Here is a 24,325-nt window from a genome sequence, read left to right as displayed (position 1 = left end):
TTCTTATTTATGTGTCCTAGATAGTTCTTTTAAAATTTGTTCATTCATTCATTCATTCATTCATTCATTTATGTGTGTTTGTGTGTGAGTGAGTGTGAGTGTGTGCAAAGTATGTGAGAGGGTGTGTATTGTGTATGTGTGAGTGTGTGTGAGTGTATGTGTGGTGTGTGAGTATGTGTATGTGTGTGGGTGAGTGTGTATGTGTGGTGTGTGTAAGTGTGTGTGTAATGTGTGTGTGTATGTGTAGTGTGTGTGAGTGTATTTGTAGTGTATGTAGTGTGTGTGAATGTGTAGTGTGTGTGTAGTGTGTGTATGTGTGTGTAGTGTGTGTATGTATGAGTGCGTATGTGTGTGTATGCATGTGTGAGTGTGTGTAGTGTATGTAGTGTGTGTGTAGTGTATGTAGTGTGTGTAGTGTGTGAGTGTGTGTGTAGTGTGTGTATGCGTGTATATGTGTATGCGTGTGTGAGTGTGTATGTGTGTGTATGTGTGTGTGTGTGTGTACCTGTGAACATGTTGCAGTGCACTTGTAGAGCTTGCAAGACAACCTGTAGCCATTGGTTTCTCCTTCCACTCTGTGGGCTCAGGGGGATAAATTCAGATCAGCAGGTTTACCAGAAAGTGTCTTTGCCTGCTGAGCTCACGGCCCTTGTGATTTTTTTTATATTGTATTTTTTGAGAACCTATTTTCCAGACCTTTCTAAATATTTTCTATGTGGGAAGAGAAGTTGTACAATGGGAAAAGAAAAGAGGTTTGGGTTGTAATGCCCAGGACAGCTTCTGGAAGCATGGAGGATGTATCGGTGTAACCGTCCTACGCCCTTTGTATTGCTTTCCACAGAGCTCGTTATTACGTTTGTCTGTACCTCCTGGGCAGTCTGGGTCCCAGCTGTAGTCTTCTGGGCTGGGCACTGCCACCCTGCTACTGCCTTTGAAATTTTGTGCTAACCTTGGTGTGTCTAAAATTCTACCAAAATGCATAACAGAACGCTTATGAGTGTTTTCCACTTTAGAAAAGATAATGAATGACAAAAGTAATGGGTGACCCAGGGGGCTTTGCTCATTAACTGGATGTGGGTGTGAGAAGAAAAGGGTGGACGTGCGTATAATTGAGAAAAGGCTTCTGGGTGAAAATCAGAAAGCTGCCATTGACCTGCAGGTGGTTGTGAAATATCTCAGTGGTGACATGAGGTGGACTGGTGTCTGTGCTGACTTGAGCTCAGGGACTCTGACCTATGCACATCTGGGCTCTGACCTATGTTCATCTGGACTCTAACTATGCACATCTGGGCTCTACCTATGCATGTCTGGACTCGGAGCTATGCACACTGGGGCTCAGCTATGCACATCTGAGCTCTGAGTTATGCATATCTGGGCTCTGAGCTATAAATGTCTGTGTGGCACTCATTATATTTTCCTTTTTATCTTGTTTGATTCACTTCGGTTTGATCTTTTTCTTTATTTCTCTTTCACTTCCTTTAGAATTATGCTATTATTTTAGTGTAACATATATTTTTCTCATTAATTTTGTACTATTTCATTATCAATATCTATTTAACATTTTAATAATCTCCTAAGGATTGCTTCTCTTTTGCTGCTTTGATATTTTAGTATCTCTGCACCTATCCAATTCTAAGAATTTTCTCACTTCTTGTTTGACCTTTTTTCAAGGACCATTTATTTATTTATTTATTTATTTAATCAAATAGCTATTTTTTTTTTTGGTTTTTTGAGACAGGGTTTCTCTGTGGCTTTGGAGGCTGTCTTGGAACTCGGCTCTGTAGACCAGGCTGGTCTTGAACTCACAGAGATCCGCCAGCCTCTGCCTCCCGAGTGCTGGGATTAAAGACTGCGCCACCAACGCCCGGCTCAAATAGCTATTTGTTTGAAGTATTTTAATTCTATTTTGTACAGAGTCGGTTGATACAGACTGTATAATTTCTTTTAAGGGTTATTTCCTGGGCACCAGCTTTTTGTCATGGTCACCTGTAGCAGTGGTTGTCACCCTTCCTAACGTATGACACCTTTAGTACAGGTCCTCAGGTTGTGGTGACCCCAGCCATCAAACTATTTCATTGCTACTTTGTAAATGTAATTTTGCTACTGTTAGGAATTGTTACCTAACCATCTATGTATCCCAATGGTCTTAGGTGACCTCTGTGAAAGGGTCATTAACACCCAAAGGGGTTGTGGCCTACAGGTTGAGAACCGTTGACCTAGACAGTTTCCACTGTTTTATTGCCATTATTTCTATTTTTTTTAGAAAATAATTTTTGAAATTATAATATAATTACATAATTTCCCCCATTTTTTCCTCCCCCAAGCCCTCTGATGCACTCCCCTTGCTCTCTCTTAAATTCATGCCCTTTAAAAAAATTGTTGTTACCCGTGGCATGTGTGCACATACACAGGACACATGCATGTGTTTCTTTTATTGTGCTTGATCTTGGCGCTGCCACCCTCCACATATGGTTCCTTTGAAATTTCATGGTAACCTCAGCATGTGTAAAATTTCACAAAAATTTATAATATTATGTTTGCAGGGTTTCTCCATTTTATGGAAACACAAACTGCTTAACCTGTATGTCCCAGCATGTGCGTGAACTCAGGGCTGACCACTTGCTACTGGATTAGCAATCGGTTTCCACCACTTGAAAGAAACCCATCTGATAAATCTCACAGTTTGTTTGTATAGGAGCATTGGTAGTCTGGGTTCACTGTAGAGTTAGCTTTCCTTTTCACACACCCCTCCTTCAGACCCGCCTGTCCTCTGTGATTCCTTCGTTTTTCAGTAAACATTTTATGCAGTGTAGCTCTCAGAGTGCAGCAGTTTGTTTTTCTGCTAATGTCTTTATGCTGCCCTTGGTCTTATGGTTTTCTGTATTTATCATTCAGGCTTGATCGGGACTTCTCGAGGTTGCTGGGTACGTAGGTGTCCTGAATTCTATCGCTGTCATTTGACAGTGTGTCGTCTTATCATGCCCTTGCCTTCTGGTCACTGATCAGATCTTTGCTCTCTCTCAGAAGTTCTGCAGTTTTACTCTGAGGTTTCCTTCTTTTTACACTTTGCTTTGATGGTGGTGTGCTCTAGGTGTGTGAGCTCCTTTCTCTCCTTCTAAACTTCGCTTTGATGGTGTGTGCTCTAGGTGTGTGAGCTCTCCCCTCTTGGCCCTTCTCAACTACTGGGCTGTTGGATGCTGACTTTTTCCTATTTCTCATGGTGTAGCACTCCAACTATTGTAGCATAGGTATTTACATTTTAAAAAATGGATTTATTTGTATCTGCATTTTGCATGTATGTATGTATGTATGCATGCATGTATGTATGTATGTATGCATGTATGTATGTATGTATGTATGTATGTGTGTTCCTGGTGCCCACAGAGCTAGAAGGAGTTGCTGGATCCCCTTGGAGCTGGAGTTAATCATGGTTGTTAGTGGCCATGGGGGTGCTGGAAACCAAACCTGCATCCTTTGCAAAAGCAACAAGTGTTCTTAATCACCGAGACATCTCTCCATCCCTGTTTATGTTCACTCTGTCACTGATGATAATTGTTTGTCAATGATGTATTTTCTTTTGTCCACCAGAATGCTCCATTTTTGATTTTTTTTAAGGCATGCTTTTTAGTTTATCAGTTTTCTGTTTAACTGGATCTTGTCTGGTGCTTAGCACATCTGAGGTTTTATTAAAATTTTTTATATTTCATTGTTTATCCTATTATTTTTCTTTGGCATAAACTCTTAATTCCTCCTATTGCTTTGTGAATACTAACTTAGCAAACTCAAGCCTCCTTTGGTCCGGGTTTCGCCACATTTGTACTCAAAGAGTAGCTCAGTTTGAGAGGAACCACAGCATGCTGACAGATCTTTCATAAATGAGCTGACACTGTCTCCAGTGGTCCCTACCTTCCCTCTGGAATACTCATGTATTGACCCAGCACACACACCCCTTCTTTCTAGAAAATAGCTGTGTGTCTGCCACAGTCGGGACTTGTGTGTCCTACAGGCCCACAGGTTGAAGGATGGTTCCTTGAGTGAGGCTCTTGGGAGGAGAGGTGTCTTCCCGGGGGCCTGGTGGGAGTCTCGGAGTGACTTAGGCAGTCTGCTCTTTAAGGAGGCCGTAGGACTCTGGGTCCTTCCTCTCCCGGTCTGCTTCCAGGCCCTGAGGTGAATCACCATGCCCTGTCCCCCCATCTGACCCCACCCCCAGCAGGGCTGGGCCCTAACCCAGTGCATCTGCCCAATCATGGCTGGAGCTCTCAGAACTGTGAACACGAGCAAGGCTTTCTGTTCAGACACAGACCGTCTCAAGCATTTGGTACAGCTGCAGAAAGCTGCCTAGCACACTCCCTGTATCTCTCAGTCTGACCTCGGGGTGATGATTTTTCCATTGCACTATGGAAGCTGAAACAACTAAAAGATGACTCTGAGAAACTTCCAACAGGCCAGCTCGACGGGCTTACCTTGTGCCTGCGTTCCTGTGTGAATGGGGACCTGCCACATCCGGTCCTAAGGCCTGTGCTGCTACTCCTGAGGCAGGCCCCATGTGGTCCCATCTGTCTTCCCTCAACAGGGACATTTCACCCGCAAGCCTGGTCTCCGTTTCACCGTGATTTCTTCTCTCTTCTCCAGCCATCCGCTCTGAGACCTTTTCAACTGTAACTGAGCTTCTGATGAGGTCTCTCCTGCAAAACCAGGCTGACTTCTTTGCTGGTTTGTAAGTTTACGTGAGCCTTGTGGTTTAGGACTCTGGTTTTTCCCCAGAATTTCAGAAGTTTTGGAAAACATCCCCTCTGTTTCAGTGGGAATCGAATGCTCCACGGTGGGCTGGTTTTCAGGGTGAGCCGCCTGGCTCTCCAGCCTTCCACTGATGCCTCTTCCTCAGAGCACAGCCCAGACACCGCTCGTCTTTTCTCCTTGGACTCTCTCAGGGTTATGTCATGAGCTATCAGGGAGTCCAGTACTATATTATAACCTATCTCAAGTCTCTGTTCACCACACTGGTGTCACTACGCTGTTGCCTGACAAATTTTCAGAGGGACGATTTCAGTGTGTGGCTCAACCTTTCTTCTTCTTCTTTTTTTTTTCTGTTCAATTTTCTTTTGTAGGAATTCAGCTGAAAGAGCTCCTTTCCTTCGCATTTGGGTTCCGGCATGCTCTGCTCTGACTGCGGCAAGGAGGTCTCTGTGAGTGCACACAGCAGCTCTGGGGGTGAGGGCAGAGGCAGAGCACCTGCTTAGCTTGGGCAAGGTCACCTGGGCTCATTCCCAGAACTCCAAAAACAAAACAAAGACACCCAAGCAGCTACTTCCACACTGCTATCTCAGACTTACTCACAACAGGTGCTTGTGAGCATGTGAACACACATTTCTACACCCGGGAGAAAATGAACTACATAATGAGTTAGCGCCCAGAAATTATGAGGAGCAACGAGTAACTTCATACACAAGCTTTTTGAGATGCTGTTTCTGACTTACCTTACTAGTGGGCAACAGGTTTGAACAACGACAGAGGAACTCGGTCCCAGTATAACTTGTTAAAGGTTAGTTTAAAGGTACTATCCAAAAAAGAAATGAACACCTAATTTCACAATTACTGTGTAATAATGTTAGATAAAGGTCTGGCAATAATTATTTTTGGTAGTGTCAATGAATATAACCTAGTTATGGTTTCCTTTACAGTGTGCTTTCTTCCAACTCATTTCCAAATTTTTCTAAATAATTTTTACTTTCCCCAGTGTTTATGTACTGCTTGAGAACATCACCAAGATCAATACAATTTAAAGGATGTTTACATAGCTTACAGGCAGCTTTTAAATAATACTATAAACTGGATTCAAACAAGATATAAGGCATCTCCTTAAATTGACTCCATTGGTAAACATCTCGAAGCTGCAGCACTAGTTTTAATATTTGTCTAAATGTTTTAGATAAAGGTAGATGACTTGCTCATCTGTTTCATCTTTGCCACAATGGGCTGCTGTAGTCTGGGGGCTAAAACCAGGCTGTAATTAAGTAGATTAGGCATTGTGTGGCTGAGTCTGGCTATCACTCTACTCATCCTACGGTCACTGGCTCCCAGCTACTGGGGAGGCTGCCAGCGGCTCATTTTACTTCCTTTACATTGGTTCTGAATCTCTGCTTAATGGAAGGCTAACCTGGAAGCTAGTCAAAAATCAGACCGAATTTATAGGTTTCCATGTAGAATGCAGCCACCCGCTATTTCTACTGCTTTTGGAGCCCCTTATAACTAGCTGGCTGAGGTCAGAAAGCGAATATCAAATTCAACACTACATTCAAACAATCTTCTTGCCTGATGAAATGTTATATGCTACCCCACCTGGGCTTAGTAGTGACATTTATAGCTACTAGGGATTCTAGATCTGCACAGGTTCTCAAAATTGGAATGTTTTACAATTTGCAAGTATTATACATATTTTTATCTCCTCACGAAGAGATAGGGATAGTAAACACAACTCTAATAAAATTTCTTAGCCTTAAAAGAAAGCAAAGGACATTTAAGATAAAGATAGTGTCATTTTTCAGTATAGTGGACGAAAACTACTTTTTAAAACATGCAATTGTCCACTGCAGTTTAAAATCCTGCTTGAAACAAATGTGACACTGGAGCTTACGGTACATTTTTGCAAATATTTTGATTAAGCAGTTGTGCAAGGGAAGTTTTAGAATCATAAACTTCCCATATGTTCTTCCCAAACTGCTAACACCTACATTTCTTTGTGGGATCGTTCTCACTGTGCTTCTTGGCAGCTATGTAAGGAAAGGCACGGTGTCTCGGGATCTGGGCGATGCGCTGGGCTGTTCATCTCCAGGGCAGTGTGGGAACCAAGGGATGGCACTTCCCGAGCTCCAGGCTGGGCTTGTGTGCATGCATGTGCCATGAGAATCCTTTGAGTCAGAAATCCTTACATAGCTTAAATTACGAAAGTGTTTCACAGACACAGAATGCAAGGTAGAGCTTTCCATTTGCTTTTTCTAGAAGTTACTTCTTAAAGTTGTGAAAAATATTTTACATGTATGTAAGTTATTACTGTGCCACGATTCTCATACTTGTTTGGTTCAACGGTTCTCTATTAGTGTGTTTTCTGTTGCTATGATAAAATAATGAGCCCTATCCAAAGAACAACAGGCAATTAAGGAACGTGGAGAGCAGGAGAAATCGTCTTCCCCAGGGAAGAGCCCACCGTTGGTTATCCAATACCAAATGGTCAGCCCTGAAAACATACATACAAGTAACATTATAGAGACTGAGCAGGTTGTATTTACATATTTAGGAATATGAATATATATATATATATATGTACATGACAACAATTAGTGACAAAGAAGAGGCCATGGATTTGAAAGAGAACAAGGAGAGGTATATAGGAAGGCTTGGAGTGAGGAAGGCAGAAATGATATAATTATTTATATTATAGTCTTAAAGAATAAAAGGAATAGTTAAAAGATGTCAAGGGCTGGGTTCCTTATAAGGAATAATATTTTGGGACCGTATGGTTCAGCCTCTGATGAGGAGCCATCTGGATGCATCCAATCATGGCCAATGGCTTCACGGTGGGGGCACATGAGAGGGCAAGGTGACACCGGGAGACAGGAAGCCAGAGAGATACAGGGGCCAAGTCTCTTCATGGTTTATTTTTAAAGTAAGAACCCACTCTTTATGGAACTAACCGTGGGCCCAAGAGAACTCTGCCACACTCCATGACCTAACCAGATCCTCCCTTCCCCTGCAGCACACTCAGGAGCGGGTGCCTGTTGGACACCCCCATGTCAACCTGTAACCACCCTGCTAACGCGAATGATTTTCTCATGAAACACATCAGAAAATAAAAATTAGATGGCAAATGACGGTGGGGTTGCTATTAGAATCCACATTTACCTTCTGTGTCTCTGTGTAAGTCATTCTGCTTTCCTTCCCTTGTGAACTGTGTGTCTTACAAGAATCAAAACACCTAGCAAAAACTGTTCAGAAATACAGCTGCCACTGTAACTCCAGAAAGTGTCACACAATAAGAATTGATAACCATGTGTGGACTGAAGAGCCACTAGGTTAGACAACTTAGTATTACAGGGCTTGACCCCACCCCAACCAAGACACGCAAACTTACAGCAACAACAATTTTGATAACATCATTCTGAAATGACTTGAGCATCAAGCGTATATATTTAGAAAATTAAGTTATCACTGAAAGTTCCTTTTTAAAAACTTCTGAAGCTGAGATTTGAAAACAAAAACAAAACAAAAAAAGGCCTACCTTCATATTCCAAAAACTGATAGATTAAAATTAACGCAAGGACTGTGCTTTGAAAGATTTATTCAATAGAAGCAAGTACTATATAAGACAAATTCTTTATATTTGGGGTTTGGTAAAACTTCATTACAAGGGAAGCCAGAAGCATGTCATTCCAATACTGCATTAGCTCAAGTTATTCATCTGTAGTGTAGGACTATCAGAAAATGAAATCTTATCACAGTGGTACTTGGAAATGTTTTACCTTGGTATCTTGAGAAAATGAAATCTACCCAGCTGTGTGCCAGGAAATGCTGCAAAAGTCATTTATGCATGCGAAGACTACTCAAGAAACTCCCCAAGACTCATAGAAAATAGATTTGGTGGTAAAGTGAACTCAATAAAGATTCTAGCAGTGAAAGGAAACCTTGAATTTTGATTTTCAGAGAACAAAAATATAAAACAAAAGCCACAAGCAAACCTCAAGATCATTTCTGTTGGCAAGCTCATCCAGGGCAATGCCACTTACTCAGCTTGCTGCACAGACGATGAAAACACGGACTGTGCAGAGACACCATCTTGGATACAGCCCCTTTATTCATGAGTCTTATGGGGCAGTAGCCTGCGACAAATCTAACTTTAGTTTGCTTCTAGAAATTGATTCTTGGTAGTTACTCGATGCACACGATGGGGCCTCCTTGTCGCCGGTTCTCTTCACACTCGTCTTTTTCTTTCTTGCACTTACCCTTTCTATGGTATCTTTATGCAGAAAGTAAAACCTAGATGCTGAGTTTTATCATAACCTCCATGGCACGTGTTCCTGAGACGGACAGCTGCACGAAGCATCCGTGGGTAGAAGAATTTATGATTTCAGCCATTCTTCATAGCTGTATGTTTCAAATGTGACAGGCACCCAAAGCTCAGGTGAGCTCATCTACTTGTCTGGGGGGGGGTGTCCTTTTAGATTTGTTAACATAGGAACAGCTGTGATATCTGTCTTCTACACTTGTGAAAATAGTACCATGTTTTAGGCTATAGCCTGGCAAATGTAATAAATACCTTCATTATTTTTTCAAAGATGGTCCCACAGATCAGTGAAAACTTTAGAGAGCAATTAACTTAGATCTTTATGTCACACAGTACTTACAACTGGCAACTTCAGACGTACAATCCTTAACCTTCCTCAAGAGTCAAGAAAAATAGACTCAGCTGTTGGTGTTTCAGGCAGTACTGAGATCTCAGTGGTAGTGTGGCAAACACAACATAGTATATAAACATATATGCTGTATAATAATACTATATCATACATGATGGAAGTCCTATACTCACCCTACCATTTGCTGAATAACAGAGGGATACTGTCCTAAACTACATTAAATATACAAAGATCACACTCAGTAATGTGCTTTCCCATTATTTTCTAGCATCTTTTGAGAAGGCAGATGGATAAACATTTTCAGCAACTTAAATTTATCTTGGTAAGTACCCAAATAAAAACAAAACAATGAAAAAGCACAAGTTGTTGGGAAAAATAGTGTGTGTGCTCTCAGAAGTGCCTGTGAGTTCTGACCATGTCCTCTATGTTTCTGTTCTCAGCTGCAAAGTTGAAACCTTAACTCTCAAGGAGATGGCATTGACAGTGGGTTCTGGGAGGGTTAGGTTACACAGCCTCAGGAGACAAGAGCAGCACAACACCTCGCTTTCCAACAGAGGGTGGATTAGAAATCAGGGCCTTTGGTATTATAGACTTCTGTACAAGTGCTCCCTTAGATTTCCCTTAATCAGAATTTTCCCATGTGGTTGAGGGACGTCAATAGAAAAATTGATTGTGTGAGGTAACATGAGGCCATTGAGTTTGCAAGGACTCTAGGTTCATTCCCACATCAAATGGCTCAAGAATTCTATATGCTTGATGGAAGAGAGAGAGAGAGAGAGAGAGAGAGAGAGAGAGAGAGAGAGAGAGAGAGAGAGAGAGAGGAGACACTATTATTTTCAGCCACTTACTGACTTTGTCATTGAGTCTACAACTCATTGAGGAGAAGATATATTCATCTACGAAAGACTGCAGTTTCTTAAGCAACAGTAGCAATAACAGGTTGGGCTGGTTTAAGCTGGCTAAAGCCACCAGCATTTGACGGATGGACAACGAGGGATTTCTACACTCTAATAAACAAGAGATCTAAAAGAAGAAACTCCTGCACTATAATTACCAGTCTGTTTGCCTCAGCCCCATTCTCGGAGGAGATGGAGAACAGCTGTTAAAGCCTCTTTTGCTTAATGATGCCTCTCTGGCCATAGTTACTGGGTCATTAGAGAACTGTCCTTTCCCACAGTCTGAAGACTTACAGCCTTTGGTCATGGGCCACAGTTTCAAAACGATCAAACTTTTCTATTTGAATTCTGAAAATGATTTACAGTGTTTTTGTGTGTCCTTTGAGTTGTCTGCTTTCCAAACCAAAATGTGGTAAAACAATAAAATCATTAGCATTTAATTTCATGTAAAGTAATACCAACACTTTTTAAAATGGTTAATCTGAAATCAGTATTTAAGCGTTTAATTAAAGGTCATTAAATTGGTGTAACTGAGGAAACCAAATTTTTTCCATCATCATTATTAAAGAATGACTGCATGTATGCATATATGTATCTCTCACATGCTCTCTAATATAATAGACTTTGCTTGGGATACAAGAAGAGCTTCCTGGTGAATTGCTTTCAAGGCTTTATGTGATAGTTTAAGATTATCTGAGAAGACACCAGGACATGATGTCAAAACTAGATGGCTTCTTTCTGCCACACTGCTTTTACAGGCTCCTCTGCCTTGCAGGTATGTATGAGGTGTAGTGCATGAGGGGTTGGTTTCTGCTTCCCTAGAAAAGCATGGGGTTGCCAGGGATGCTCTACATAATGAGCCTGTGTTTGAAATACATGCTTCAAATTAACACCGAGTCAATTAGTAGAACTTCCTCCGTTCTGCTTGCACTGGTTAAAGGATCACTTAAAACAGAGTTCTCAGCCTGTGGGTTTCCACCCCTTTGGGGGGTCAAATAACCATTTCACAGTTGCCCAAGACCATCAGAGAACACAAATGTTTACATTACAGTTCACAACAGTAGCAAACTTGAAGTTATGAAGTAGCAATGAAAATAACTTTATGGTTGGGGTCACCACAACATGAGGAACTGGATTAAAGGGTCACAGCATTAGGAGGGTTGAGAACCACTGACTTAGAGGGACCAAGAGATGGCTCAGTCAGCAAAGTTTCCCTCAGAAGCATGAGGACCCATGTATAATCCCCGTGACATGCGATATATGTGAAGAAGATGGTGGTAGGCACTCGTAATTTCAGTGCTGGGGTGGTAGACATGGGTGGATAACTGTGGCTCACTGATAAGCCTCAGGTCCCAAAATAATCAACCAACCAACCAACCAACCAACCAACCAACCAACCAACCAACTAACCAACCAGCCTCAGTTCCCAAAAAACCAACCAACCAACCAACCAACAGCCTCTTGAACAAAAAACAACAACAAAAAACCACAGTAGCACTCAAGACTGATGCCTAAGCATGTATAGTCACACACAAACCTGAACAATATGGTCACTTAGATGTCAACCTCTCTTGTGTCATAGGCACGGATAGAGCCACAACACCATGTTCTGCTCCTTTGGGCAGCTTCATTTCCAAATGTCCCCCATGCAGACGGTTCCCTGAGCTCCCCAGGCATATCCAATAGCAACTGTCCCACAGGGAGCTTGATCTTCTGCATCTCAAATTCCATTGGTTCCTCAACTCTTCTGGTCATTTTGATATATCTTCAGGAAAAAATCCTCCTTATTCTAATACTTGTAAACATTTGACTATGAGATATTTCCAGGAACTAGTACAAAAGAATTGACCAATTATTTGAAAAATCTGAATAAAATGTGGAAGCTGTTATGTAAGCTCAGGAAAATATTCTGTTCTACATTAAAAAAAATCAAAGAACTGAGAATTGCATAATAACATTTGAGAAAGATGCTTTGTTTGCCAAATTAAGAGCCAGGATACAGTGTGTTTCTGAATACCTACAAGTTTATCTAGCCAGGATGGAGAACTATAAAATAACGTAAAGGTCCATGAATGTGAGCAGTGTCTTACTGCATCAGGTACAGCTAGGACAGGGAACTTTAAAACAATGGGAAATAACTTAGCATTCATTTGGGTTGTTAGCTAGTAACTCCCCAAAAACCTAAAAGTGAGACTAAAAGAATTTTACTTTAACATACTGCTCAAAAATGATGTGAGATAGTTGTTTATTCACATTGCCTTAAAAAGTAGGTGGTGTGTGTGTCTGTGTGTGTGTGTGTAGATAGCCTTTAGATAGTTAGGATCTTTAAGCCAAATATTTGAGTCGTTTTCTCTAATGTGGAGAAATCGATTTCACAATTGTTTGCTTAGGCTCGAGTAAGTCCAACAGACTGAGGCTTCCCCCTGTGCTGGTCGAGTTTTGACAGCTGTCAGTTTGCAGGTCTGACTGCTTCATCTGGGTCTCGCCCACGCCACATTAGTATCTTCAGAAAATGGGCCGTGAAAGCTGCAGTTCCACGGTCCCAAATCAATTACTGCATTCTTAAACTGGCAGTGTGTGTGTTCACTTGTGGGCGCAGAGACAGCCGGTGTGGGGACTGATTGCAGCATAATGTCATGTGTAGCAGGGAAGAAAGAGGTCTTCTCTGCCTAATGGGTTGGTGTTAAGTGGGTGGGAAGGGCTTCTAATTATCCAACAATCGCTGTGTTTTCTAGTTTCCCTCCTTTCCCTCCTCCTGTCGGTCACCAGCTGCCAATCGCCCCCGTTTCTGTTTTTTTTTCTTCTTCTTGAGGTCATTGCTCATTGCAGTGGAAGCCTTTGTTTAAGAAAGAGGGCTCCCAGGGTCTCAGCTGCCTGGGTGCAGCCTGCAGCCCACGGTGAGTAGCAACTGTCAGTTTATTTTATCTAACCCTTTTCATCATTCTGCTGAAACTGATCGACTGAGCCCACCTGAGAGGCCTGAGGACTCAGTACCTACAAGTCATTAGCCGGGATATGCTGCCCGCCTTTTGCTGTGGAGTGAGTCAGCTCAACATTTCCTGAAACGCAGCCCACCTTAACCCCATGCTGCCCCCTGGAACACGTGAGAAATCTGGCCTCTTTGTGGTTCAAAGCTGAGTTGACAGGAGATGTGAGTCTGAATATTTTGCTTCGGCCGAGGGACAAGGAAAGTGCTTCTGTTATATGCTTTGCTATAGGGAACTCCCTATGGGGAGATGGCATATGGTAGAATGGAGTATTATTGTAGCCACAGGAAAAACAAATATGAAATTGGGCAAAATTTTACAAAATGACTTTGTAACATGAGGTATTAAATACCATTCTTTACAAACATCCAATGAGTGGGATTGGAGTCTTATTTTGTAGGCATGTGACATACGACATGGTTTTGCTTTATAGTGTGTGTGTGTGTGTGTGTGTGTGTCTGTGCACGAATGTGTCACCATGCACATATGGAGATCAGAGGACAACCCCCAGGAGTTTTCTCCTTTCAACCTATGGGTCTCAGGGAGTCAGGCTTGGCGGCAAGCACCCTATCTACTGAGCCATCTCACTTAATGTTGGGGCTCCCTGTGTTCCATTTTACAACCAACCACATGAACACAAATCAGTGGTATTTGGAAAATCATTTCCTAAAGAAACCATGGAGTCTGTTGTGTCTAGAGTGTATCTCAAGACAATGAATGAATGACATGACGCTTATATCCGACTTGCGCCCCAGGGCGTATAAACGCAGTGAAAATCAGTGGCATGTCAGCAAACAGTCTGTCATTTGCCACTTAGAAGTGTGGAGGGCGAACGGCTTCGAGTTAGCCACAGTCAACATGGGCAGGCCAGCTTGTTAGGGAGATAAAACTGGGTGGGAAGAAGCAGATCACTTTAGGGAAATCAGAACATGACGCAGGGTTGGGACTAGAGACAGCAAGCATTCGGGAAATCCTGCACCACAATAAGGTCGGCTCTAGGTGTCAAACAGATGAGACACCTGAGCACCTAAGGAAGCCAAAAGGAGCGCGTTCGATGACCACACCTCACACGCAAGTTTACAATCACTTCCCACAGAACTCACCTGCTAGGAAACGCTATCCCTTTAAGGGAAATGTGCAGTGGAGACATCACCCAGATGCAGAGCTAGACCCAGTATGTGGCTTAGGAATTTTAGTGAAGTGGCATACAGACAGGAGGGAACGCTAACTACACAATCAGCCAAAACCCTGGCTCACCAAGGAAACCCAAGAGCAGTTCTTATCTACAAGAATCACGCTTGCTTGCACTGAAGCAGGCTCTTACCGTTAGCCATCTGTACACATTAATTCTGTGGGCCCTGGAACACTCATTTACAGTAACTACGCCAGCCTCAGAACCTTGGTACATGCGGCCCTTGAACTTCACCTTGAGAAGCTGCGTCGGGCTAATGAGAACTTAAATTTTCCACAGGGCATCTCAGAACACCTGCGTGGAGTAGAAAATGTTTTCCCTTGTGAGACTCTCCTCCTACTCAAAATGAAGACAGGAGAGGGGGTCATACAATACAAGAATGCAGAGAGCTACCCAGGTGCTATACGCTGTGTTTGTCCACGTCTTGGCTCAGCTCCGTGTTCTAGTCACAACTGGTCTTCGCAGAAACCACCTTTTTGAGAAGTTAACCCGAGAGGTCCTCTCGGATGGACCAGTGGTGATTTCCTCTCATTTTAAACAAAATCCCCAGCCCTAACTGCCGTCTACCAGAGCTATTAACCAGACGTCGGTCCCAGAAACCTTCCCTTCTTCCTGTCCCTGCCCCTCTTTCCCTATGCTCCCCTCCCTTCTCTTCCCTCTCTCTCCTGGCTCCTTCCTGTCTCCCCCTTCTTCCCCTCCCCCTCCCCTCCCTCTCCCCTGCGCTCTCTACTCCCTTCCTCCCTTCTTCTCTTCTGGACTTGCTCCAGCGCATCGGCCATCCTGCTGCTCCGCGAGGGAGCCCGGATGTGCCAGGGGAAGACGTTTCCCGAAGACCTTAAAGGTCTTCCCTTCCCAGGCCTGCTGGCAGGGGCTTCTTCTAAGTTTCCATCTCCCACAGTCCCTGCACCACTGGGCTTGCTCTCTTCTCACGCTGCTTTATTTTCTGTCTCCATTACGCTTGCTTTCTGCTCTTTCTAGAGGCTGCCTGCCAGCCTCGTAACCGACGAGATCCCCAAGTTTACTAGCTTAAGTGGGAGCTTGAGACGTGCGCTCACTGTGTATGTTAAAAGGAGACTCATCTTGCTGCTTTCCCTCGCAGATGGTGGGAAGCTTGTGAGCCAGGGTGCACCTATCTCCTGCTGTTGGGGGCTCGGGGCAGTGACTGAGGGTTGTCCAGAACCCAATCCAGCAAAGGATGGCACCAGGCATGGTTTGTAAAGGGTTCTTAATATTTCTCATGGGCATAAATCAACCGGCCAAAATAAAATACATTGTTAAAAATCATTTCCTGTGGCAATCCTTGCTTGTTTTCCTGGAGATGATTTCTCTTGTAGCAGCCCTGGCTGTCCTGGAACTCACGATCAAGTTGGCCTTGAACTCACAGACATTGAGCCTCTGGGATTAAAGATGTGTGCTATCACTGCCCCACTAAGCTATTCTCACAGTTATATATTGTTGGATTTGACTCATGCAAACCTGAAAGATTCGCTACCTGCCTTTTTATTTGGGAGTCACAGTCTTGTATGCCTGCTATTCAGTTTGTACACGTGTTTGTGCAGATCTAGGTTCTAAGTGTGATTATAATTCTAGCTGTTGAGTTACTTCTTCATGAATGTATGTTTTCATTCACAGGTATCTTTAGTTTCTATTTGCTTTATTGCTATTTATTGTTATTTTTCTTTCTTCAAATAGGTTTGCAAAAGAGTCAAAAGGTAATCCCGAAGAGACGTAGTTTCTGTTTAGCATTCATGAATTACATTTTACTGAGGAGGCTACTCAGTAGAAGCTAAAGTTAAAAAAAATTCTGTGTCAGATATAGAAAGTGACAAAATTATGCATAATTATCTATGCAATTACACTTGCCTGGGCTTGAAGATTTTTAGCCAGGGTTGCTTAATAACATTTGCATGGTTAAATGAGACAGCAGAAACAATGGGAAGGGCCTCAGGGCATGGGCATCTATTTAAGCGTCCACTTGGATTTTCAACATAATTAGTCATATAATTGTGTGCCTAAACTTAGTGGATCCATGTAAGTAATTATCAATTATTAAAAAGTAGTGCTTGTAATGTTTTTCTCTCTGCTTCCTGCCAATCAGATAATCAAGGAACATACTATGCTCATGTTTCATCACATACATTTTCAAGTAAAATTAACTGTGAGGCCCTAGGTGAGGGTGGATGAATGACAAATCTGTAAATTCACTCAGAGCTAATTCATTTGCATGGACATCTGTGATTTTGGGGAGTATTCTTACTATCTAATCATAACCACTGAAGGATTTGACCATGGTAAATATTACCACAGGACCTCTGAGACTTCAGGAAGCAAGTATGTCCAAGTGCATTCCTAGTGACCTTGGAAGTGTTGACACTGCTCAGGATAGCCTGGGCTACAAGGAAGACACAGACATTGCATTTCTTCTCCAGACTCTGGCCCAGTGTTTCCCAGATGGCTTACACCATGCCAGCCCCAAGAGGCTACCATCACCCATGAGAAGTTGGATGTGTGTCTATGGATTGCTATTGAGTCAGTGTCATTCCTAAGTTACTGTAAGCAATTTCAAATATAGAAATTGCTTAGAAAACCATGCAGTTTTCTACTAATTATGCCAAAACATCCAACTTATATAACATTCACTCTTATCTGAGTCAAAATAGTCCTCCCCTGGAAAGCACATGCCAAACCATCAGCCTTGAAAAACATATACACAAAAAACGTATACAGACTGGGCAGGTTATACTTATGAATTTAGGAATAATATGCACACATATGCATGTAACAATAGTTAATGAAAGAAGAGACCACAAATTTGAAAGAGCAAAAAGGGTAGGTGGGAATGTTTGGAGGGATGAAAGGGAAGGGGAAAATGATGTTATTATATTAAAATGTCCAAAATAAAAAGAAATAAATCATGCCCAAGGGGGTAGTAGAATAATGTAACTATATTATAATTTAAAATAAAAAATATTGCAAAACCTTTAAAAACTAAGTTAAAAAACACAAGGAGCATAGAATAGGAAAACTTAAAGAAAAGTAAATCCTGGAAGAAGGTTCTGATTCTAAGGAGGAATCTCCAGTTGGTGAAGGTTTGGGAAGAATTAGAAACCAGTACACTGATGTCTCCAGTGCTCATGTGTCAAGTACCAATGCTGTGTCACTTCTATCTTCAGAAGAAAATTTTCAATGAGCCAGCAACAGAATGGTTCTAACAGATGGGTGACATGTACCTAGGGGAAAGGGCTTCATGTCCCCAATTCTGGCAGTGGTGGAAGGTTTAGCTACAATCACAGTATGTCGGACCCCCGGCCACCAGTCAGGGGATACAGTTGGACAGAGGAGACAGACACATCTCTGGCAAGGAAACAACTATGACTAGGGGACAGTGGATTTTACCCAGACCTACACATGCAAACCTTTTGATTACCCAGCTCTGGCATTAACCCTGGCTCTACATGGTTTAAATAACCCAAAGGCTCGTCAAATTGCTAATAAGACAAAATGCAAACAAAAGCAGAGCAGAAAAGCCAGGCTCCATTTTTCTTAGGAGGGTGCACTCAGTGTGCTCTTGAAAGCTAATCCTGGGCACACCACCAGCTACCATGTACTGTGAGTGGAATCTAAAAGAAGGATAGTTTTTGTCGGAGCAATCAAGAATTCTCTTTTATTGAACCAGGGCAGCAGATAGAGAAGAAGATTCTCAGACTGGAGGAAAAAAAAAGAAAATAAGAAGCAAACCTCTCCACCCGAGGGAGCTGGAGTCATATTGTTATTTCCCAAATGAAGCTAGTTTTAGCTTCTGAAGAAATACTTTATTCTGTAGGAAGTAACTTGTCACTTGTGTTGTACAACATAGACGAAGGCTGGCGATGTGTATTTGAATGAGGAAATTGAAAATCCACACTCAAATTCTTCCTTGTTCTTTTAGAATTTGGTTGCAATTAAGTATTGGTTTCTCTTCTTCAGACATTGCCTGTGTTGATGTTATGCTTGCTTTGAATAAATTGCAGCAAGTACCGAGGGCTTTTCCTGGTGTTTGTGAGAATCAGATTAACATGGTCACTTCAAGTGAGCTAACAGAAAGGTGCACGTTGGGTTTCTTTTATTGGTGTGGATATGGAACACTAAAAGAATGTATTTTAATGCTCTTATCCCATTTGTCTCATCCAACTCGTTTGCTGTGATTAGAAATGGGAGTTTAGCACAGTATGTAAGGGTTTAAAGAGTCACAGGTAGACCCACAGACCACAAATGCACCTTCTGCTAATTGTCCTACAGAGAGGCGGCTGCCCTAACTGCTGCAGTCTCACCAGAGCCCCTGTTGCTGCCGTCCTGGAAGCCACTGAAAAGGGTCCTAGGGCTTCTGGAGTCAGAGTAGGATAAGCAATATGGAAACCTATGTGGAGATAGAGATGGAGATCCTATGTCTTTTCCTAAAAACCATAGGTTATTAAACAAAAACCCCGGGGCCAGGTGTAAGGTACCTCTTAACGAGCATTGGCGAGGCAAGTTGAAGAGATGACCCTCCAACAAGACCTGCCACCAGAACTAGATGATACAACCCCACTGCTGAAGGGTCCATGTCTCTTGACTACAAGACAGGGATGAAGCTGGAGCTGAAGGGGAAGCTTCCCCGCTGCTGACTACCTTCCACGGTGCCGAAAGGCGCTATGCAGGCTGCTTGGGGAGAAAGGGCATCAACAGTTTCACTCAGCTGTGAATTCTACAAACCACAATATGATCCTGTCAGACGAGGTGTGCCTGCTGAAGCAATGACGGCATGACTGTTCTGGGAGTAACCAAGTGCTCTCTGAGTAGCTATGAGGCTTGTCCCTAGCAGGGAGTCCTTGTCTGATAAAGTGAATGCAGTAGAAAACAAACGAAAACAAAACTTATAGTTGACAAGGTCTTCAGCCCTGGTGTGGAACTTACATCTGTTTATTACCCTTCTTTCATGAGTTACAACATTAAACTGCCTCCTATGTATCTGTGTTTATACCCATACATAAGTGCTAATCTTAACCTTAATCAGAGACGCTTCCTTTTGGAATGAGTGATGGTGAATACAGAGATGCCTGCTTGCTCAGAGTGCTAAGAGTAAGTGACAGTTGAATGCCTAGCCTTAACCAGGACATTTATACACCTGCTTCAAACATTTACAGACCCTGGCAGAAGAGGGGGCAGGAAAAAGTGAGAACAGGAAAACAGGAAGAAGGGCTGTGGAAGGCCAGCTTCCGGCGTGACGCAACCAGCACAGTCATGCTCTCACAGGGGCTTTGGCTGCACACCATGGGCCTGTCAACAGCTATATGGCTTCAGCAGGGGTTGGGAAGGCTCTGCCACTCCCTCCTGAACTACTGATTACCGATGGACTCTGGGGGTGGGGAAGACATCATTTCCCCTTAGTTAGCGACTGCTACGTGCGCTGGGCTCCAGCACCTCATTCCAAAGGCATCGCCACACACATGGCCCTGGTTAAGCTCACCGAGTCACAAAACTAAAAGACCCTAAAGGGGAGAAGGAACTTGTAGACAAGAGGAGGCTTGTAAAGCTAGGTGGAAACTCAGAGAGGTGGGGGAACTATAATCAGGATATACCGTGTGCACGCATACAATTATCAAAAAACCAATCAAAAGTTTTTGCTTTTTTTTAAAACCTTGCTTGCCAGCCTGTTGGATAATTCTACTATTGTCTCTTTGTATTTATGCTTATTAAGCTATAGAAAAATTATCCAATCACAGTAGAATATGAGGGCTACTCATATTCTTTGAAAGGGGGTGGTAAGCTCATGAATGAGAAATGCAAACAGAGTATGCAGCAGAAAATGGCTTGATACTAAGCTCGGGTGCAAGGTGAAGAAGCCAGCACGAAGCAAAAACTGTGAGACGAAGTCATGGCACTTCTTGAAAACGATTTCAGGAGTCATAAAACAAGACGATCATTTTCCCATCCCTTTAAACCTTTACGTGACTTCTCACAGGGAACAGTGCCCTTGCATTCCAAGTAGTGGGTGTACGCAACTGTTTTGGTGCTTGGAGTTCACGTCTTGTTTCTATGATGTAATTTGCATTTAGTTGCAATGAGAAAGTGCATGGGAATCCTGCTACTGATACTATCCTCATCATTTAAATGGTTATAACTGCAAACTGGGGTTACTGGTGCTCTTAAGCTAAATGAGGGGCATTTCTTTCTATGTTACTGTGTCTGTGATTGCAACACAAACTACCTTTCCTTATGAAACCATACATTTCCTTGATTGTGAAGATATCTTGAGTATGGGAAGTAAACAATATTCTGGAAATTTCAGTAGAAGTTCGTTGGCCCTTGAGCCTTCCAGAACCAAACAATTGCGGTTGCTTCTGGATTGAGTCATTTTATTAGGGTGCAGTAAATTTGATCCCCCCAATTTTTAAATTTGGGAGATTCAGTGGTGGAAGGGGAGGGCAGGCTGTGTGAGTCAGTCCCGCCGTCTCCCAGCAGAGAAGAGTCTGAAGGTGCCTGTTCTTGCCGAGTTCCCTCTGAGAGGAACAAAGCTGACTGCTCGCTGGTGAGTCACAGTCCCATTTCACGGGAGGACCTCGGTGCTCTCACTGTTCGTTTCCCTTAGGGGGTCATGTTCTCTGCTTAAAAGAATATTGGCAGTTCTTTGAGCTAATGATTTGTTTGGAGGATGGAAGCCTCCAAGGTGCCAGTAACTGCACAGCTCTTATAATGTAGCTTTCTGATCTTTGATCTGTTTTTTCCCCCCGAATATATGGGACCCTCAATCCAAGATTAAAGATGCCTCATCTGCAAGGAAGGTAGAAGTTGAAAATTTAAAAGCTGCTCAGATTTCTAAATATTGTTTTTTCATTTTGTCAACATCATGTTTGGTGGGCACCATCCTTCATTTACGTGATAATTGGATAGTAAGCCAAATAGTGTGACATCCTAGGCTTCCCAAGGATGCATTAAACACAAGCTTAAAACGTGCTCAGTGCAAACTAGCTTGTGGATGGGCTTACAGACTCATCTTGAATTCTATTTGATTTAAACATTTATTTGCCACCTTGTAGATACCAAATATCACATCTTCCTTCCTAGAAAATACCAAGAGTTCAGAATGTGTGTTTGAGAGACCTGTGCTCTTAATTGAGCAGTTAAGGCGATTAAAAAAAAAAAAGGTCATGGTAGAAAATGAAATGGCTTGCAGAGAAATGAATGACAGCCATTGAGCTCAGAAAAGAGAGCATTTTCAAGTGGGAGGGGCCTCAGGCGTCCTGTCTAAGGACCTGGCTGGACTGACCATTGGGAGTGATGGGGTGGAGGGTGTGTAGGGGAGTGGTCGGGAAAGCACAGGTTCAGAAAGGTCAAGAGGCCTTTAATCAGAACCCAGCGAAGAAGAGCCAGGGAGGAGTTCTAAGCAGAGTGAAAATGGAGCATCTTAAGGCAGATTACAGAGTGCTTTGAACTAAAAATATCTGCATGCAGACAATCATGTGTTTAATAATTTCCTGTAGGCCTAATTTCCAGGAAGGAAAGCTCCCCTTCACATTGTGAAATGGGCCAGCAGAATGAGAACTTGGTGCTTACTCACACTTGTCTGAACAGTTATTAACTTTTACTTCTACAGGGAAGTAGTTCGTCCCTGCACAGAGCTCTGCGTCACTCGAGATGAAGCAGTCAGTGATGGTCGCCATGCTGCAGCACTCTGAGGAAGGCCATCCCCCCACCCCAGGCAGCTTTAGTGTCTGAATTGCAGGGGGACGCGGGTCACTTGCTTCTGCTCCCAAGTCCTTCCCAAGAAAACAAAAGCCCCGAAAACAACCAAAGAGTCCCAAATGGAGGAGATAGGGATGAACAAAAGCAGAAAGTCTTTCAAAAGCCGAAAACAAGGCGCGGATGGGCACACCTGGATCTCATCAGAACGTGGCTTTTCTGACTTCTTCCCCCGGGAGAATTTGGTTTTCACAGTTTCATTGGAATGGTAAGACAAACTCGAGACTCTGAGCTGCTCAACTTATCCTCTGCAGACTGAACCTTATTTATCAGTGTAAGATGACTAACATGGATCATTTTCCCTGACACTCTGGGCAGAAAACATGAAAATCTAAGATGCAGGTAACTCCAAGCTGTGGAATGAGCTCTCAAGGATCTACCACTGAGCTAAAAGAGTTTGGTATTCCCTGTGGCAAGATGACTCAGTGGGTAAGGGTGCTTGCCACGAAGCTTGACAAGCTGAGTTTCGTTCCTAATGAAGCTAACACACAAAGCTGACCCTTACACTTGCGCTAGTTTCTTATAACAAAAAATTTAATTATTCATAGGCAAAAATAGTATGAAGAGACATTGCTATAAAACATTTTCCAAACTCAAGACAATAAAAACAACATTAACTACTATCAGTAAAGTGTACCCGCTCTTGTCTGTAAACTGGATGGCATTAAGCATAAGTCGATTTCACAGGCCTTGCTCCTTTTTATACGTTATTCCTTGTGACTTGTGGGTACATAGTGTGGTCTCTAAGATTACTGGGAAGCGCCAGCGCAAGAATGGTGAATTATTAGTAGGACAGATCACACCCACTATTTTATGCTTCTCTTAAACATTGCCAGTATCATTCAGCAGGACAGGACGGTCAACTCCTAACATAGTGGTGAATGAACAAGAATAAAATTATCGAACACATTCAAGTCACCAATGTGGGAATAAACCGTTCCAACAGAAATACCTCGGCTACTAAGGGTGATACAAAATCTAAAAACCAAAGCCTTACCGAGAACCGGGTCATATTTGATCTGAGTTCTGCTCTCCTTCCAGGACAGCAGGCAGTTGAGGCTGTCCAAATCTGCAGATTCTATGTAGTTGGTCATCGTCATCATCATCTGGTGGGCTCTGGCTATCCCATAGTGGACTTTGGTTTCATCCATCAGTGCGGTTTTCATTAGCTCCACGGCGGTACTGAAGGCTTGCTGGAAGTACTCGGAAGCCGTGCTGTACTGCCCCTAGTGGGGGAGAGAGAGAGAGAGAGCACGTTCTTACTTCTTATCTCGCCCATTTCACAGATTTGCTCATCTCATCTCAGCATATCCAGTTTTGAAGGGAAAGAGCTGGCAAACCGGCTTTTCGTCGGGAAGGACTGTCTTCTGTGAGCAGTGGTCGCTCGGTGGTGAGAAGCCTGGGATTAATTTGGTCACAAATCTCAGCTAAGGCCGACACGCAGAAAGCGCGCAGCAGTAGGAGGAAGCTGGGGGAAAGCAAACCGGTTGCCACTGGTTTCAACGCAAGTTTACTACCTGCCGCATTGTGTTTATCCAGGGAAATATATTTAGCCATCTTTTGCTTTCGTTTGTAGCAGGAGGGCATTTGATGCAAAGTCGGTGAGGATAATACCTCTCTACGGACTCTGGTCATTGCTACTCTTTCTCAGATGTACCTGCCGTCATTGAGCTAGGAACATGGGAGAATCTAGATTTTAAACATTGTGATTGCAATATGGCTAGAACCAAGAAAAGGTGGCAGGGGTTGAGGAAGACACATGACTTCAGCCCCTGGCCTCTACACCCACGTGCAGACACATGTGTGTTCACACAGACGTGCTTGCTACATGTGAACACTCACACACACAGAAAAAAAATAGAAAGAGATATTTAAAACGTGGCTGAACATTTTTTCAAAAGAAACTTTCACAGGAGAGAATTATTTTTGCAATGAAATTTTAAGCCATATCCCATACTTGGTGAAAGAAAAGGGAATTCAAAGCACTGTGAATACACCTCCATGCCACACACCAGCACAGATGGGACGTGGTTTCAGCTCCATGGGCCTCTCTGTGCAGTGACGCAGTCTGGTTTGTGATCACAC

General features: G+C 43.0%; 1 protein-coding gene across 4 annotated transcripts in view; it reads right to left on the bottom strand.

Moving 5' to 3' along the window:
• Positions 1–24,325, bottom strand: part of Ttc29 (tetratricopeptide repeat domain 29) — a 192,935-nt gene that overhangs the window by 34,792 nt on the left and 133,818 nt on the right. For all 4 annotated transcript variants that reach the window (XM_040734839.1, XM_040734836.1, XM_040734837.1 and 1 more), the window contains one exon: positions 23,238–23,466. In XM_040734839.1, coding sequence (XP_040590773.1) covers positions 23,238–23,466 — 229 coding nt within the window. The remainder of the gene's footprint in view (positions 1–23,237; positions 23,467–24,325) is intronic.

This window comes from Mesocricetus auratus, unplaced genomic scaffold (assembly GCF_017639785.1).
Source record: "Mesocricetus auratus isolate SY011 unplaced genomic scaffold, BCM_Maur_2.0 Super-Scaffold_100041, whole genome shotgun sequence".
Classification (NCBI taxonomy): domain Eukaryota; kingdom Metazoa; phylum Chordata; class Mammalia; order Rodentia; family Cricetidae; genus Mesocricetus; species Mesocricetus auratus.
The sequence above is the reverse complement of the archived record's forward strand: the minus strand, read 5'-3'. Positions and strand labels throughout refer to the sequence as shown.